Source organism: Falco naumanni, chromosome 5, assembly GCF_017639655.2.
Source record: "Falco naumanni isolate bFalNau1 chromosome 5, bFalNau1.pat, whole genome shotgun sequence".
Taxonomy (NCBI): domain Eukaryota; kingdom Metazoa; phylum Chordata; class Aves; order Falconiformes; family Falconidae; genus Falco; species Falco naumanni.
Genome location: NC_054058.1, coordinates 79,708,989 through 79,728,513, shown reverse-complemented (window position 1 = coordinate 79,728,513; position 19,525 = coordinate 79,708,989). Strand labels below are relative to the sequence as shown.

Here is a 19,525-nt window from a genome sequence, read left to right as displayed (position 1 = left end):
GATAATACCAGCTTTCACAATGCAAAACAGTAACACCCACCAGCTAAGTGCCTAAAACTTTTAGGCATTTCACATAACGAGTAAGTTCAACTGTGCTATTCATGTAACAGAATGCCTACTCCAGTTTATGATTTGCCTGAAATAATTTCATTAATGACTAGTTTTACAATCTAATTAATATTGCTAATCCAGAAATTATGGAGTTGGAAGCCTCCGTTTCGACATTTGAATGTTTTGAAAATAAAATAACAGATTTGGGGTTATTTCATTTTAGTGGCTTTCACTTAAATGCCCTATCACAACTTTCAACGGTCTCAAAAATGCCACTGAAAAAAATCAGTTTCTTAAAATTAGAGTAATTCAGCTGAACTTCTTGGAAGGCTCTTACACAGAATTTTCCAGGTGCAAGCTATGGAACTATGAATGTACTACAAGTTTGACAGCCCCGGACAAATTTCAGTTGTGATAAATTAAAAATTAGTAGCAACATGCAAACAGGTACTCTGCACTATTAAAAGCATTAAACAGTTCAGATTTATAAGTGAAAACTTATTTTCACAAATAATCATTAATTGTCGTGTGGTCAGTTATAAATTGATGTCATTCATGCAACAGTGTTTCACGTGTACAAAAGTCGTGTCACGTTCAGTGCTAAGCAATATTCAGTGATATGCCTGTACTAGCACCAGCATAGGCCAGTAAAAGGGGACCTGTACAGTGAAAGAGTTGATTTTAAGGACACATTCCATATGTTCCAAAGATTTCTACTTTGGACTAGCTCTCAGATTTAATCTCAAAGACTGGAGGCTTATTAGTGGCTGGACTGCATTAGGCACATTCCTGCAGTGAATTTTGCAGATTATTTTGTCCAAAAGGAATCTAGTCCAGGTCATCCTCCAGGGCCACTCCATAAGGCAAACCAAAGCAGAGGCAAACAGGAAATTAGCTTCAAAACGGCACTGCTGATCTAAATGAAAACACTAGCATAAAACACTCATAGCTGGATGCCACTTATTAGGAAAAAACACATGTTTAAAGCAAAAAGAAATCTAACTTCTGAGAGCCTGGAATGGAATTTGAGAACTAGTTCTGATATAAAATTAGCCTATGAAATGGAACAAAAGTATTTCAAATTTGATGCAAGAGCTTGCAGTCAACTCTATGAAATACAAGTCTATCACACCCATGTGGAAATGAGTCACTTTACTGGAACGGCATGCACGTGAAACCGAAAGCAGAAGCATATTTTTATGACAACTAGAGTTAGACACTTATGAAGGTTTTAGGTATTTTAGTCAGTAACGTTCAATAAACACCTCAGTACTGACAGACAGCGATGAAACAAATTAACACAGATTCACTCAACTCTTGTCAGATTGCAAGTGGGAGCACAAATGTAGAAGAAGTATTTGGTAAGTTTGAGTAACCTGAGTGCACTGGTTAACCGTTAAAATAAAAAGCCATTACTCATAACACAGAGGCACTGCTGGTAAAGTGCATTAATTATGCTGATAGTAATCGTCGTTGCCTCAAGAATGTCCAAACATTCCCTGCAGTAAGTCTTCTGTCACCCCATCTCATCTAGCCAGCACATTCCTTTAGCGCTCCTCATCATGAAAACACAGAAAGCACAGCAAACATGAAAAGGTTTGAATCACATACTTTAAAAGGAGCACATTTGTTTTGTACTTTTCTGAATGGAAGTACTACTTGCTGAATATGGTTTCTTCAGACACCAGATCAGAACTGCATCTCCATCCAGCAAGTGATGTGATTTGCACCAGAAAGAATGGTCACTTGTAGAACCTGATCCTTAATATTTCTACCAGAATTCTCCATACTCCTCCCCCACCCCATCAAAAAACCCAAGACATTATAGTGGATTTCCATCATCTAAAGTGTTATTAGAAAGTTCTTATAGTTGAAATGTGGTTATCAGTCTCAATTTCATAACAGGGTTTTTTTTTGTTATTACTATTTATTTTCTTTCTGAATTGAGAAAGCTAAATATTATTCATTTGTTATTCTAGGTTACATTTAGTTACAAACAAGCAAAGGTAAAAGCATTCCAAATACTTGACAGGCTTACATCTTCTAATATGTGGCCTGATTCTCCAAATATAGTTCCATTTTCATTGAACTTCTTTCTTGCATTCAGTTTATGCAAATGCAGAGGATTTAATGAAAAAAGTCTAGCCATAGCCCAGGCAATAATCACAACAAGACCTTTAACACATGAAACATCTTCCTTAAAGCAGACAGACTAATGGTCACCAATTGTCATATTCCTTCCTTAGAGACACTATTTTGGTACCTTCCAGCAGAGAAAATACTTAATCACAGCCAAATTGAAGTGGTCTGAGCATAGAGATGACACTATCCACTGACTACATTACAGAGCACACAGGTAGAAGTAGTCATAATTTGATTCTAATGCTGGTGGAGCTACAGGAGAAGAGAGACAGCATGACATCATCTTGAACAGGGGTGCATGAGTAAAGCTAAGCTTTTGGAAGGATGTGGCAAAAATTCAGTAGAAATTTTCAGAAATTAGGTTACACATTTCATCCTGTAGTCTGCACCTTAAAGCAGCTGACTCCATTGGCACAGATAATAGTTTAAAGACTGAAATTGAGTATTGACATTGCCACAAAAGAAGACGCTATGATTTTATTTGCTCTCTCTCATAGCACACCAATTGTGGAGGGGCAAAGTCCAATAATCTAATATTTATGCATTAATTCAAAAATGAACAAGGAAGACAGGGGAGATGTTGAGAGACCATGTTGGTTAAAGTAACACACAAACATTACTTTAAGTTACAAAAGCCAGAGCATGCCACACCTGTAGGCCACACTATGTCTCAACCCACAGTTTTCACCATGGCCACAACTGATGTATATCCCCACAGCCTGCCTAAGCGTTATTCCTTTTGTCTGTTTTTTAATTATGTTGTGGGATAGCTATTTGTTGAATATTTAAGATTCAATTGAAACTTCTTTTCCTTTGATGGAAAAATACAATTTGCCTTCAGCATCTGAACGTATATGAGAGCAAGCAAAAGGAGCACTTTGAAGATCTGGATTTTTTGATGACACCTCACAGAACTACAGTAGAGAAGTTTGTTCTCAGGATATAAGGTAGTTATACCAGTTAAATATAGAAAGCATATTACAGTATGCTGTTACCAATCAAAAAATATTTCTCAGTAGAATGCAGTTAATGTTTTATCATACATGTAACACAAGCCATTTTTTCTGATTAAGGAATCTTTATTTCCAGGTGGATATAGATTTCAGGTATCTCACTGTGAATATATGGAGTCACCACAGAAACATGATGAGGTGATTCTATGTGAAGCAGTAATTATTTCAAATTATTGCAGATTTTTCCAGATACATCTAGCCTATTTCCATAAATAATATGAATTTCAACCACAGCTTTTAAAATTATCGCCACATTCTAGAGAAGTAGGTATACTTTTGGGTGTCTTGGGGGTACTACAGAAAGAGCATGACGTGTTGAAAGTCCCAGACACACTATCTTAGATCTTCAGTCCTGGAATATCTGGACTACCTTACCCTGTAACCACATGCTGCAAAGCTGACAACAGAAATGCTGGAATATGGACTGGAAATGTTATGAACTCACCTCTTCCTCTTTCCACCCCCATTTCCCCAACAGACTTAGGCTAGAAAAAAAGCAACAAATATCCACAGTTATACTTAAATCTAAGTTCATTAGAACAAAAATTATGTATCTGAATGCTGAATTCTGTAAAAAAAACAGCCTTGCCTTTCTGTGAGCCATACATATGCTCTAAAATTGAGCATGTGCCTTAAAAAGTGTGGCCAGTGAGCAAACCTGAATCAATCAATACATTACACTTGCTCGTGCCTTACCGATCCCTAAGAAAGTAACTTGAAAATCCTCCACCTCAACAGCTGTGAGCTCTAATTGTATCACTCAGATTTTCTGCATAGAAGTTGTCTGTGGACAGATCAGTATTTGTTGCCTTGCTTTTCATAAAAAGAAGAGCATATATAGAAAACCTTACAAAATAGAATCACGTAAGACTTTAATTCTTGAGTCAAAACTCAAATGTAAAGTAGCACTGTCCAAATGACACTACTTTCCAAGCTAGTTAGCTCACCAACTTAGAACTTCAGTAACTTTGATGTATGGCCTGCATGCAGAATTTAACCAGTGTGGCTGCTTGATCACATGACAGATAAAAACAACACATTGAAAATAAACACGTATCACAGATACTGATGTTTCTAACAGTTCAGTTATGCATACTTGATCTTCTGTATCAAATCTTTTTTTTATTATTATTTCTAGCTGTTTAGAAGCTCTGAGTCATTCTCTGGGATAAAAAAAAAAAAACAACCCAACAATAAGATAAGTATAAGCCAATCTAATTTGTCTCCCTTCCAGAACATTTTTTTTACTCAGCTGTGGATACTTTCTGGTTTCTCAAAAGAGTCTTCAACTTTGATTTCACATAGCTATTGATTTTCCAAGTTACAAAAACAAGACTGCATCTCCAATCCACAGTTGCACAACTGTGTTACCAGGCTCTGCTCCAATTAACTAGTTATGAATAAAGTTACAGTTTTAGAATCAGCTTATTTGTTTGTTCTTCAGAGACTTTTTAAACTCTTGTCCGAATTCTGGAAAACAAGTACATAGCTGTAAATAATAAAAAATTAAGTCTCAACTTCACAGACCAGGACCTGGGAGGCAACCATACTTCTTATTTTGTGGATAACCTGCAACACACCTTGTCAAACTTCCCTACATGAAAGTGATCAGAATATCAATGTATTTTATAAGACAGACATAACTTAAAAGAATTTCTCTTTAAGATGAATGTGCTTTTCAACAACCTTTTGAACAGCTGATACCAAACAAGTTAATACTCTCAGAAACTGGTTTCAGCTGCAGCATCACAGAGTAATCTCAGAAAAAAAACCCCAGCAACGTGACCTCCAGCCTGAACCACAATCTTGCTCCTAGATTAACCTTTCCCAATCTACTGCAAGACCTGGAAGGCAAGCTTTACAGGAAAGAGCTTCTAAACACAAACACAAAGCTGAGAAACAAGAAAGTGATTTTTTTAAGAAGCAGCTTCTGCCTCTGAATTGCTGCAGTTTTTCACGTACTGAAAACCAGTGCAGACAACAGTGCACCTTTTTTTTTTTTTTTTTTTAATTTCCACAAAGGGATTCCTGGTTAAAACAATGAAGAGGTGGCCCTGAAAGCTTTACAGAGTTACACCAACGAGGGGAGGTCGAGGGGAGGGGAAAGAAGAGGGGTTAAAGCCCACAAAACAAATCAGTAAACGTATCATTCAAATAAAAAGCGCAACAATTACAGAGAAACTTTAAAGCAACTTACCTCGAGGGAGAGAGATCAAAGAGCTGTTTTCAGTCGGAGCTTGCTCTGGCCCTTCAGGCCCCGGAGGAAGAGGTTCTCTCACTTGGGACATCTGCCAGCGCTCTCACCGAGTAATGAAGAGCCGTCACCCCCCTCCGACAAAACTAACACGCGACCCTGAAGGAACAAGCAAATGAAAGGACTCGTTAATGTATTTTATGCAGAAAACTCACGGCTCGGGGGCGAAGGACTGAGGAGGGACAGCAACGAAGCGGCGGCAACTTTGCGGCGCGGCGCCGGGCGCGCCGCCCGCCCGCCCCCCGCGGCGAGCACCCGTGGGGCCGGGGGGCGGCGGCCGCGGGGCGGGGGCGGCCGCGGGCCGAGAGCCGGGCGGCCGCGGGGGGTGCCGGGGGGGCGGGCGGCGCGCCCTACCGCCACATCGCCTCCTGCTCCGCCGCGGCGCTCGGCCCTGCGCCGCGCCCCGGCCGCGGCACCCGCCGCCCCGTCGCCCCCGGCGGCCGCCGCCTTCTCCCGCCGCGGGCCTTCCCCCGGGCCTTCCCTCGGGCCGGGGCGCGCACGCACTGGCACTCGCACCCGCCGTCCCCCCGCCGCCACAGTCACTCGCTCTCCATCATTTCCGGACAATGAAACATCCCACCCCGGCTGGCGGGGCCGCGGCAGGGGCGGCGGTCGTGCGGCTCCTGCGGAGCGCCAGGGCGGGCGGGCTGGGCCGGGCTGCGCGGGGCCGGGCGGCCGGCGGGGCGCCTCGCTGCCCGCTGCGCTCAGCCGGGCCTCCCGCCACTGAAATTCCCCCAGGAGGCCGAAAGCCGTCAAGCAGAAATAGGGAGGAAGGAAAAAAAAAAATCTGAAAGGGAGGCTTTCATGCCTGGCCGGGACTCGCAGCTGCAGCGCTTGGCAGCGGTGCGGGGGCACTGGTAATGGTGCAGCCGCTGGCTCAGAAGTCGTCGGCCACGGCCACTCGCCATAGCCCGGCTGTGCCTCGGGAGCCGGGTGAGGTGGCACGTGCGGCGCCGCAGGCCCCACGCCTGGCCCAGTGGGCTCCCACGCCTGCCCCAGCCTGCCCCACACCTGGCCGCCTGCCCCAGTGGGCTCCCACCCCTGCCCCCACACCTGCTCCCACCCCTGCCCCCACGCAGGCCCCCCTGCTCTGCTGCCTCGAAGACCTGTTCCAACACAGCCCAGCCCTCACCTGCACCTGAGCTGGTGGCACACAGCGATGCCTACAAAAAGGACTTTAAAGCAAGCGTGTATAAAAATACCCAAAAGAACACAAAGGACAGAACAAGCATTTTCCAAAAGTAAAACCCAAAAGACCAAACTGCTTCCTCCACCGCCACCTGCCATCTGGCGTTACCCCTGCATTCCACCTATAGGAGATACATTTCTTCCCCATGGCACAGACTGATCTGCACATCAGCCTCATGCTCTGCTCCTGCCCACACCGTGGGGTGCTGCGGTATCGCCCATGTGTGCGCTGGTGCCCACAAGCTGCGTGGTTTACCTTGCTGATGCTATCATGGTGTATCACCTTCCTCTGCCAAAGTATGTCCATGTTTAAACTGTAATTTCCTTAAAACTTAGAAGCAGATTTTTAATTATAGTTTAGCAAATGCACTTTACTAGTATGTCATTACAGTGTACAGCCAGGTTTTTTTGGGAAAATAAAAGTAGGAAGACAAAACAGCCAAGTTACAGACTATCTACATCCTAACCTAAGAGGCTATAACTGAAGGATATTTATTTTGGTACCATAAGTGCTAAGGAACATGCTCAGGTATTAAAAGTCCACTTCTTAAAGTTTAGCACTTCCCTGCAATGCTTGCAAACCAACTGGGATAGAGTACAAGTATCTGGGTAGGAGCCAGTTTGTGTGACACTCCACACACTTCAGAGACTCCTCTTATTTCAGGCATCATCAATAACTTTGCACCACTGTATAGCTTTATTATTGGTCATTACTGGTTCAGAAGAGAACAGTGTGATGAAAGATGCATATACTTCCCACTGAGAAATACTATCGTTGGTAAGCATTTCAGTAATCTAAGATGTTCTTCGGAACAACATAACCTTCCTTTAAACTCTTTCATGAGAAATTGGAAAAAAAAATGTTTATGTGGGGAAGAAGCTACGTAAGAAATGCATTTTGGGCACACAAAATTATTATTGTACTGCATAACAATAATATAGATCTCAATATTTATACTTTTAATCTACGAAAACACTGCATAATTTTCCATAGCTCCTTCGCTCCTTGCTGCCCTGGGGGCAGAGCGATTGAGACATAAGGTAGAAGGACTTACCTCAAACTCCCAAGTGAGTCAGTAGCAGGAGAGTGGTTATGACTCATACTCAACGTACAAGCTTCTGGTTTTCCCTCTGAAACTGGAAACATAGCAGGGAACAGGGAGGAGCGATAATTTAGCCAACCACACCCTGCCTTCAAAATATATCATTGGATAATAAATGCCTATGAAGAGCAGATACCATCCAGGGTCGGTGTTTGGGTTGTTTTTTTTTTTTTAACCTTATCTATGAAACCCACATGGTAAAGTCCATGGTGTTCAGTTTATCTTCTTAAAAAAGTTGTTGGGATGAGCTCACCCTGCCAAGGTTCAGCTGTGTCACAGCCCACATAGAAATTAAAGCAACAAAGTGAATGGGAGAGGATCTTCAGCTGATATTGCAACTGGTGCAATGGGAGATAACCCTAAGAAAAATATGATTGGGAAAAAAAAAAAAAAGGTAAGAGAATATGATATACAGAAAGCACAGCTCCCTGAAATAGCACATTAAAAATATTGAGCAATACATAATACATTATGTACCAAAGACTATGACTGTAAAAAGATTGGTCCAGATGTGGTCACTGTTAATGAAATACCATAGATAAGCAAAGCTCATCAGCGTAAGCCAACCATGCAGCACTTCCTGACAGTACAGCATAGGTCTAACAAATACACAGCTAATCTAAAATAATTGTTTTTATTACTTCCCTTTAAAATAGGTATCATTCTAAAATGTTAGTGAAAATTCTTAGGAAGCGAGCAGTTCAGATGGCAACATCAGCAGCTTTTCAAGTAGGCTACAAATACGAGATATGCTGTATCTGATTACAGCAATCGAGTTATAGCCTGTTGCACATACATATTCCATATACTCTTCCATTGCTAGATCATAAAATTCAGGTATGGTCTTCTAGACAATTCATGGCAGGTTTTGGGAAAGATGTGAATAGAAGCTAAAAACTCTTGTAAATAGACAGTATGTATAGTTTGTAGGCAGGTAAAAATTCCCTGAAAGAAAAAAAATAAATCAAAAAACCCCAAAACTTCAAGGTTTTCTTCCCATTAAAACATCTCTGTAAAACAAATTCCTATTAAAACTGCAGAATATAAATTAAAATTAAAAATGTAGAATATAATCATGTCTTCATGGCAAAATTGGTCATCACCATTTTCTAGTCTGAGCTCCTACACAAGCGGTAGGATAGATATTACCTCCAGCCAAAACAGACTTCTCACTGAACAAAAGGAAGTGTTTTAGAAAGATACAAGTTGTTTATTTAAAGTACAAGTTGTTTATTTAAAGTAAGCTCACAATATCCCGAAATTGACTACTGCAAAGCTTATTTACTTACATTGCTAACAACTTGAGCTATATTTCTAGCTTGAATTTTCCGAGGCAAACTTTTGGTCTTTGAGGTTTTTTGGATATCAGATAGTTTGCTGTGGAGGAGGTTTTGGAAAGCATAGTTACTCATCTCACCAATGCTGTAGAAAGTTTGTGCATAACTCTTCACATTAAAAATATTTGATTAGAAATATGGCTGCTTACATAGTGAAGTGACCGATAACTCTTATGGATCAATGCAGGTGTAGGTACCCAAATTTTCTCATCATCCTAACGCTTACCCTCCTCAAGGCCACTCTAACTGATGCTGACTTCATTCCATCAGCGGGAGCAGAGGAAACTGGAGAATTTTTACACCCTTCTTAACACCCTGGGTCACTTAAATGGTTCTGAAAGATGGACAATAATATTTATTATATTTTTTGTGATTGATCGCTTCTACCTTCGTACCTTTGAGTTCAAGATATCCTTTTGCTATGTCTAAGAACATGATTTACAACTTTGTAATATGTATCTTTAAGATATATGTAGTACTCTAAACTTCATAGCTCTTTTCAGTATTAGGATCATGGCAGGATCTCTGTCCTAAATATATTATAGTGTAACAATGCTGAAATGGGAAGACTCTTACAGTTAAAAGGGCTAAATAAAAGACTTGGAGTTAAACCCAAATTATATTACAAAATAACAGTATTACAAGTGAACCTTACAGTATTTTCACTTTTTTTTTTTCCCCCGAATTTAGCTCAAAAGCAGAAATACATGCAGTGTATGCGTAAAAGCACAGTAAAAGGGAATTTGAAGGTCACTATCATGCTGGTTTCTTTTTGTTCCTGGTGTTCACGGCCCAGCTTGTCTATTACCCTTCCCCAAAACATCTTGTTTAAAGCCATGTAAGTTGTCAGGTGCCAGAACAAAGCTGAATGCATCTGTGTTGTAGGTGAGAATTTTTACTCTCTATACCATAACCACTAAAGTGCTGCGGGATTGAGGGTGCCTTAGACACCAGCTGGTCCTAACAGGGCAACCAACCCCTTCTAGTCCAAGGAAATCCACCACCAAGGAGCACAAGCCAAATAAACGATAGGATGCCTGAAATGGAATTAGAGACATACATTCTCCTTCCATAACCAGAAATGGAATAAAGAAATGCATTCTCTTTTTGGAGAAGTGATTCATTCCAGTAATGCTGTACATTGTCCTGGCAGCAAGAAGTAGTCTTTCTACCGTAAATGAATGTTCTTCAGGCTTGATGTTTTTCTGCCACGGGATGGACTCCGCAGTGGGGAGAAAGGGAATATGAGGCTTAATGACCGCTTTGTGCTGGCTTGAGCCAGTAATTGAGAATTAAACTCATGAATTTAAAATATGAAAAGGGATTTCCCCATTTTATTTTTCTGTTTATAGTAAGTGTAACAGCACTAAAAATATTTTGTTTCTGTAAAATATTTTCTAACACAGATGGCCAAGATTTCATTAAAACCGATAAATTATAAAGTAAACCAAAATAAAATATTCTGAGATTAATTATTTCTGATCTAGCTCTAGTGAAGTCCAAGGAGTTGCGAGAAGATGAATTGAGCTCAACAAGCTTTATCCTGCTTAGGGCGAAAGACATCACATGGCATGGTTTATGGTAGTTTCAGCTATTTCTTAGCAAGCTCAAGCAAGTAGCTCACTCAAGCAGGTAATAGATCTCACATGAAAAAGTAACAGATCATATATTGAGGCATACAAAATGACGTTTCATCACAACAAAATGTCAACTAGTAATTCATTACATTCCTACAAAAAAGTCAAGAAGAAATATCCAGTGTTCAATTACAAATAAGACTGCTGGATTGCAACAGTTAATTTATTTGCATATATTCTCTTCAGCTATTCAGCTTTTCACTTTGCAGTTAACATTGCACCTTAATAAAAAACTTATTTAAGACTTCAGAAGAAACTTGAAATCCAGCAAAAATGAATCTTTCAAACTCTTTACTGATTTTTTTAATGCATTCAAGATTATTTGGGTTTTGTCTTAACATTAAAGATCATCTCAACAAAGGCAAATGACGGACAACAGCATCTCTTACTTAACAAGACAGAAAGTTTAAAGGAATATTGATTAAAAGCTGTGGCTAACTGAACACAGAATATCATAATATGAACTATATAGCACTTCATAAATTTAGAATAACTCTAAGAATTTACCTGAACCACTTTGTCACAATAATCCTAGAGTCTGTATCTATAGCAAGAAAAAAAAACAACAAAACAAAACAAAAAAAACCCAACGACAAACAGAAAACTAAGCCAAATATTCCTCTTGTTTTTCAGGTTAACAAGGCTTCTTTTGCTTCTGCAACCTGAGCAGTATCTGGATCTGGCATTATTCTACATTAGTATTTTATGCACATTCCTTACAATTGTGAGTATTCATGAAATTTACATTACCTTTTCTCAGCAGTATCAAACTAATTGCCAATATCAAATGACATTTGCAAAAATACCATATCTAGAATTCCACAAAAATAAAAATTTCCATATGAAAAGGATACCTAGTTAATCCTTCCCCCCCAAAAAATAAAATTAAAAATACTAAAACAAGCATGTCTTACAAACGGAATAAATAATGCAGTGGAACAGAAGACTGTATGCTATATTGCTGTGTGAGATCACGGTATCACATCCGGAGATCTATAAACATTTAGTTAAATTTGTGCATCTTCAATATGAGTTCATAATACACAGTATCGTTGCTCCTTTTGAGCTGCCAGAGAGTACACTGTGAATGAGTATTAAAAATATTGTGCATTCTATGTTATATTTTCATAATATAGAATGCTCTTACTTACATAGTGTGTATTATTCCTAATACATATTCAGTGCCTATATTGTAACAGCTCCTCTGGAACCACTCACATGTATGCTGTGAATGTGTATTAACAGCAGAATGCATTTGCATATTATGCGTCCATAATACTGAAGGCACAATCAAATCTTTGATAAAAAGTCATTGCTATACCTACAAACAGAAGTGATTTTCTTGTGCTTCTCATTCACAACTGTGCCATCTTGAACAGTCCTTTCTCACCCATATCTTTACAACTCACAAAGAAAAATAAAATCCGGTACTGCAACAGTTCTGTGAATTTTAGTTTTCTTGAAGTAAAATATTTCATGAGGTCTTTTTTTCCTCTCTTTGTTATATCTCATAATGAATATTTTCTTTAATTGCCAGAATGTATCTTTCCTGTTTTGTTCATTTTGGCATCCATATAAATGACTGGACTAAGGTCTTAGTATCCAATGCTCATTTGGATATTACATGTAAAATATAGGTCATGGGAAAAAAATCTATAAAAATAAACCTCAGTCAGTTCTACTAGTATTTTCAACTATCATGATTTGGTTTGTTTGTGTATATTTGCCTAAAATGTGTGGTGTTTGGTTTGTTTTTTTCTTCCAAGCCAGGAACACACAATTCCCTAATTTGGACAGAACTAAAATTACAAAATAATATAATTACAAAACTTCATTTGGATCAAAAAGTTATTTTTTTTCTACATTGACAGGTGAGGATCTTGGCAACCCATGCAAGAAAATACGGAAAAAGACACCCTGACTTGTCTAAAACAAGAGTTAAAGAAAAATAGTCTTCTGACTCAGTTTCTTGCTTAGCTAAATGAAAGTAATACAAATCTTGGGGTTCAGGTCCAATATAATTCTGTGTCTATGCTCCCGGGACGGGGATTTCCCCTAGGAAGCCAAAGAAAAGTTAAGGACAACTTTCCTTATCCCGTAGACTTGCTGGAATAAATAGAGATGAGTGGAAATTATCTGTACCATTTCAAGGACTGCATAGTGACGATACCGACTTAGTTTTAAAATACTTTCAGTTGTATTATTTTAATAAGCAGTACTGAAAGGTATTTTATAGTTCTGATATCACCACAGAGATATTAACTCCAAAAAGTATTCAGATGAGCATTCTGGCAATTAATGGCAAGTATAAACTACCAACCGTACAAGAACCAAATATTTAAGCATGACTAGACTGATACCTCAGCTAAAATATTAATATAATCAGAAAACACAAATTAGATTCAAAGGATCCCCCATATAGCTGGTACTTTTGAATCACATATGGGAATGCAGTCCTGCCCACTGAATGATGGGCAATTACATTCTCCATTAATATGTGTAATACCTGCCACATATCAGAGAGAGAATGTGTGTGTGTATGTGGACATAAAATCACAGGAATTTTAGTGTTTTCCACTTAAAAGAAATGGTTACATTTTAGTTTAGTGAGGAAGCCTATTACAGTGTACAAATTCCTTCATTTCTCTTTTCCTTTTTTCTGTGGTTTATGTCAAACATTTTAAAGTATTAATGAAACTGTAAAAGCCATAATGTTAAAGTATAATTTTATTTAAGATTGTTTTACATTATAAGAACTATAAACAGGCACCTGTAAACTTATACAAGCAGTTATTTTGAGATCTGAGCTGTGTTTTTATTTCTTTTATGATTGTAAATAGAAGATAGGTTGTTTTGGTTTTTTTAGAGTTATTTTATAATTTTAACATACTAGCTGCTCACTCTCAAGGATTGTTTTTAGATATAAATGGCAGCAGTCTGTAAATTACCTTGATCATCAGTGATCAACAAAAACAAGTTAAATACTTTTCTGTGGGTTTCCAAAGTGACCTTTATGTCTTCCTAATAATTTATTTGAATTTCATTTTAATACACTTTATTATAATAATTGTAAAGTTCTGATAACCATGATCTACAGCCAAGTGAAATTCAAGCAATTGTGGCATGGGTGCTTTCACTGTAGAACCTCTGGTGTTCCAGTCCTGGATCTCTGACCAGTTCCCTGATTTTTGCCTGATATTGTTATGATGGTAAAAGAAGTTCTAAAAAAAAGTCAGGTTTTTTTTATGTAATAATGGTAAACCAATCCTGAGCTTGATCCAATACTCTCTAGACTAGTTAGACTTTCAAACACACTTTTATTGTGGGCTTCAAGAAGATTTGACGCTTGTTTTTTAGAGTAAAAGGTATGCCTTTAATTGGTTTATACCACGAGTATAATTGAGGAGCAAATCAAGGGAGTAGCACAAATGTTACTGCCGTTTTTTCTCATGTATTTCTCACTTGCAGCGGGGACAGGAGGCATCCCAGCCCACTCCATTTTTCCCCACCTCAGCATCAGTCTGTCCCGAGGCTGGGAATGGAATCATTCCTCCTGTGGTCACCCCCCACACACAGACCAAAATAGCAAACGCTTCTCACCAGAACTGTATCTTGCCTCTTCATGTTACCATTTGTGGGTAATTCTGAAAAATAATCATGTCAAATTTAGAGAAGGGTTACTGAAGTGCTTTCCCAAAACAACGTAGCATCAGTAAGGTCTTATTTTTCTTTAGGAAAAAAGTAAAATTTACATCTGGAAATTTATGTGGAGGAGCGCTCAAGGCCTATATTCAATAAGTATCTCCTTCTGCCTGCCATTGTAATAGGATCAAATATTCTAAGAATTTATTTTTTAAAATCTTCAATAATTTGTGAGAATGTGAAAATTATGCAAGTCATGCTGTAAAAACTTGGTGCCATATATGAAGAATTAGTACAAAAAACCTAAGTCTTCAGAAACATCTTAGTTATCAGTCATTGATTTTTATTTTTATAAAACTGTAGCTGGAAGAGAGAAAACATGAGGGTAAACAGAAACGCAAAAATATGGTATTTTTTTCCTCTTTAATACCAAAAAAGAACTCTCTCTTACAATATCCACAACTTCTAATTTCTTGTCACACTTTAAATTCTTCTCCGTTATGATATTTTTTATGGAATGAGAAGAGATAATGGCACCAACAAGAGCCCATGACAAAGGACACGGTGTTATACTTCTTAAAATAAAGCAGGAGACATTTGATCTCGTTTTCTCAATGTAAATGAGTGAACTTGAGAACAATGGGGTGACTTTGGCCTCATGTTGATGCAACCAAAACCAGAATCTTGACCCATGGATACAGCAATCTGCAAAATACTGCATTAGTTTGCTCTCTAGTGTGCAAGGTAATACACAGTTCGGGTATTTGGTAAAATAAAGTGAAGCTTTTGGAAAAACGCAACAGATTTCTGTACCTATACATTAATGTTTGTCTAAGTATCTGTCTAGACACCCATAGTTAACTACAATCACAATGTGCATGCGTAAACGATATGGTACAGTAGACCATGAGATTATACATTTATCCTCATTTGTGAAGGTGGATGCCTAGAACCCATGAATGGAGAAAGATATGTTATAAAGTATTTAATCCTAATCAATACTTATTAAAGGAGACAAAGTTAACAGTAAGTCAAATCTGCAGTACTTTAGGAAAAAAGCAGCAAGCTGGATTTCTTATCTTGCAATAGTTAATGAAGTTTTATGATTTATTTTAACCCTGAACTGGGCTTTAAAAAACCTTAATTGTATTAATGTACTAAAAGAAATACAATTTTCACTTACTTTCATTAAGCATGACAGGTGACAGTTCCAAAGATAAATGCTGAAACTTGTGAAAATTGCAAGTTCAGGTTGAATTGACAATAATATGGTAGTAATGGAATGGAATTGTGCTGCTTACTGCATTAATCAATACCACAATTTATTTTTTAATGTATGAAGAATATTTAATTTAATTAATTTATTACTAGGTTCTTTCTTCTTAAGTCTTCCTTTCAGTCTTTGGATTTTGGTTTCATTTTAAAACATCCTGGCTATTTATAAATCCACAGCTAATCGCATAAAATATCAGTGTTGAGAAGGAATCAGTTTTCTGCATGCCATGTGCAATTTGGGAGACTGATAATATAACTAAATCAATTAAAGGGGACGTGGCTCTATTAAGACTGAAAAAGTTGTACTATTGTCACCTGTGCTAGACTCTCTGCAAAATCAGAAGGTTTAAACTTGTTCAGTTTATGATATGTCACTTATCTTTGTAAAACACAGGCTACACGTGCAATGCCCTAGCAAAACCTAGCTTTTTTATTTCCATTTGTAAATATGTACACTACTGTACCAAGTCAGTGTTATATTTAGATTAGCAGAGCCTATATCATGGTGTCAGAGATCTGAAGCTCTTGAACTGGGACTGAGAGGATACTACCATAAAATATTTTCATTGCAACTTTATCATTCAAAATACACACACACACTCCATGCTGCCATGCACAGACAGGGTTTGCTTGTGTTGTACTTTTGTGATAACCCATGTAGTTGAGTTGTAGCACTTTGGGATAAGCAAGCAGTTAAAAAATTTAATTTCTAATGCAGTTAATGAGTAGTTGTAAAGGTGTGTGTACAGTAGACGTTTATGGAGAGCTATCAGCAAGAATGCTTACGGCACCTAGAATAAGCAAATATTTGGACTTCTTTAGGGATAAAGAACATATAGATGGCAATTGATACATAAATTTAAACTTCAGAAATTACAATTATGAAACCATTAAAGCAATCTCCTTCACAGTTCCATAAAATCAATATGGAAAGGGTTTCTGCAGCAGACCTTTAGCTGTGGTTTGGGATACAAAACCCTTTTCAAGTAAAAATGCAGGCAGTTTTGAGTATCAGACAGTTCTGAGAACTAACCCTGTCAACAGGGGTTGAGCTTGTCTTTGAAACCATCAGGGACAAGAAATAATGTAAACATTTTCGTGTTGAATGTAAATGAATATATTAAGTCAAGTGTAAATGACCATGAACCTGTTGGTAGCTTTCTCTGCTAATATCACATATTTCTGCTCTCTGCATGTTGTATAAGCTTTCAGTTATGGACTTGCAGCTTATAGTGCTCTTTACATTTCCTGTACATCTGGCTCATTATTCTCGTGGCCTACCAAAATTCACATATAAATTGGTAATGTCTCTTAAATTTATTAATCCAGTTTGATTAAGAGACAATGTTCATAGTGGAGGAGTATATGAGGCAATTTATGGCTTTTGAGGGTGATTAAATGCTGAAGTGGAGCCAAGGCATCTGATAATCACAAGAGCTATTTATTGCTGGAATATTCCAGCCACAAGAACATTTTTCCCATCAGTCAGTAAAAGAAGCACATTTTAAAAACAACATTAAAAAGGCAGATTTTTTCTAGGTAAAGGAAGGTTTGAAATGCCGTATGTAACTGCAGTTGAGAGCCCCAGCTTGTGTCCTGTGAAGGGCAGTTATAAGTAGGGTGTGTATAGAATTCAGAAGGTATATGTTCCTCTCCCTAAGAGCCGGGCTAAAGGACAAGTAATTGCATGAGGGATTTACCTGTGTAGAAACCAAGGGCTGAGGCTGAAGTGTGAACATGCGTGATTTGCGTTAGAATTTATAACTCATTTTCATACTGCTACTGTAAATGTGTAACAATTATCATCTGCCAAACTGGCCTGTTAGCACATGTTGGAAACAAGTCCAGAGTGGCTGCAATTCTCTGGTCTCATGGGAACAGACCTGTTTTATTTATACCTCCAAAAATATAAATGAGTTAAGGAATGACGCCTTAGGAAGAGGCCACTGCAGAATTAAGAGAAGGAAGATTCTGGTGGAAAACCTTCACAAGAGCTTGGATTGGAAGTTGGAGTTGAGGGTTTGGAGCATTTTTTTGATGTTGGCTTATTTGGTTTTGTTTTTATAGGTGATGCCGTGAGTCACTAGTAAAAGGCCTATGCAGAGATACTACTTCATATTTATTTAGATAGCAGATAGCAGGAGAAATCATTCACAGATCCCATACAGTAGCATGCTGTACACAAAATAGCCAGGTTTGGTTATTTTATATTTTTACAAAGAAGGTGTCACTGGTTCTCATGTGAAAACCAGGTAACATCTTCTGCAGCTGAACTACTAAACACAAAGATGCTAGGCCATAACCAGATGACTTCCAGAACTGGGGAAACCAATCTGTAGATGCCCAGTGACATTTCTGATCACCATTCTCCTTCAACCTGTTCCTCTGAACTCATATGCCTCAGTCCAAGGCTGTGTAAAATTCAGCCTTCTTTTAATTTACTGGAAATGGAGAAGGAAGGTGGAAGGAAGAAGCTGAAGAGTTGGGCAGGCAGGTTTGGGGAGTCTGTCCAAGCAGACTACAGAGAAAGCAGTTTATTTCCACTGGTAAGCTGGCACATCCTTAACGATTAGTCATAAAAAAAAATGTAGCATTTGTTCTTCTCACTTCACCTACAGAGAAAAAGAAAAGGAGGTCTCATTTGCCCCAACAGTTCTCTGTCTTCAGCTTTCTGACGTTCTCACTTCATAACTACTAGCAAGGATTCACAGAGATAAAAGGGAAGATATCTGAATTACTGAAAATACTCTTTTTTAACAGCACCCTTGCAAGGGCTGGAGATAGACTATTGCTGCACAGTAAAAAAACAAAACAAAACAAAACAAACCCAACAGTACTTTTATTTACAGCTGTTAGATGTCTAATTTCAATGTCTAGTTTCTTCTCCCTAGGTAGTTTCAGAAGGGAGAGAGGAAGGAGGTGGGAAGACTGGGGAACACGGTGTTGCAGGGGGGCACGGATCTTCACACCCCTTTGCTCGCAGATGCTCTGTAGCTCCTGTTACACCCACGGTCTCACGTGGTGAGAGCACAGAACAGAGGAACCGCTGTGTTGATTCACTCCAGAGACTCTTCTAGAGCAGTCTGTCTCAGAGAGCAGGCAATGCCAGGTATTTCAAGGAAAAGTGCAAGATGTCAGTCATAAAAATGGGGAATAATTCCTTCCCATCTACACTCAATGAGATCTTATACTAATTTGCAAAGAGCTACTTTTTCTTTACTTCAGACATCAGAAGGTCCATACAAAAGACCATCCCTATGCATAAATGGTTATCCAGTTCAATCATTATATTCTATTCTTCACAAAGAAATGTACAAAATCTCACTCTAATGTGATGAGGGATTCTATTTTTTTTCTCTAAAAATTGCTCAAGCCTCAAACCGAATACAGTTTCAGTGCATCTAAATTCTGAGTCCCAGCTGCGTTTCTGTAAACATGTACCTTCTTCTGCATGTACCATTGTTTTTTGGGTTTTGTTGTTGTTTTGTGTTGTGGGTTGTTGTGTTTGGTTTTTTTTGTTTGGGTTATTTTTGTTGGGTGGGTGTTTTTTGGTTTTTTTTTTGGTTTTGGGTTTGGGGTTTTTTTATGCAGGAAACCTCAACTCTATTCTAAAATCTACCACAAACTTTCACTGTATCTACAAGCAAAACAATCTTTGCATGCCTTCTTTTTATTATCTATGAAATAAGAATGGATGTATTTGCTTCCCAGGAAGATTGTACTTACCTGAGATCCTGGGATGGCAGGTACCAATGAATTCCAAGCAGGGTGTTGTTGTTTGTTTTGTTTTTTATTTTACAAATTAGCATAATTTTAACAAATTATTTGTTTAAAGTCTCAAGACAAGAATTTGAAAAATCAGGAAATACACCTGTCAGTCATC

At 38.4% G+C, this 19,525-nt stretch overlaps 1 protein-coding gene and 1 long non-coding RNA gene across 8 annotated transcripts in view; one reads left to right on the top strand and one right to left on the bottom strand.

Moving 5' to 3' along the window:
- Nucleotides 1-7,833, bottom strand: part of MDFIC (MyoD family inhibitor domain containing) — a 53,662-nt gene extending 45,829 nt beyond the window's left edge. The window contains exons 1-2 of one of the 7 annotated variants that reach the window (XM_040596762.1): nucleotides 7,704-7,833; nucleotides 5,404-5,559 (exon numbers count right to left, since the gene is read on the bottom strand). In XM_040596762.1, the coding sequence (XP_040452696.1) occupies nucleotides 5,404-5,494 (91 nt within the window). In that variant the 5' untranslated portion in view covers nucleotides 5,495-5,559; nucleotides 7,704-7,833. Of the gene's footprint in view, nucleotides 1-3,651; nucleotides 3,692-5,403; nucleotides 5,560-5,814; nucleotides 5,840-7,703 lie in introns of those variants that run through there. The other 6 variants (XM_040596755.1, XM_040596761.1, XM_040596756.1 and 3 more) reach the window with 6 other exon arrangements.
- A 113-nt stretch (nucleotides 7,834-7,946) lies between these two features.
- On the top strand, nucleotides 7,947-18,473 carry LOC121089488. Its single transcript, XR_005828224.1, has 3 exons — nucleotides 7,947-8,145; nucleotides 11,359-11,449; nucleotides 12,597-18,473. It is a non-coding gene; the product is annotated as an uncharacterized LOC121089488 (long non-coding RNA).
- Nucleotides 18,474-19,525: the final 1,052 nt, after the last annotated feature.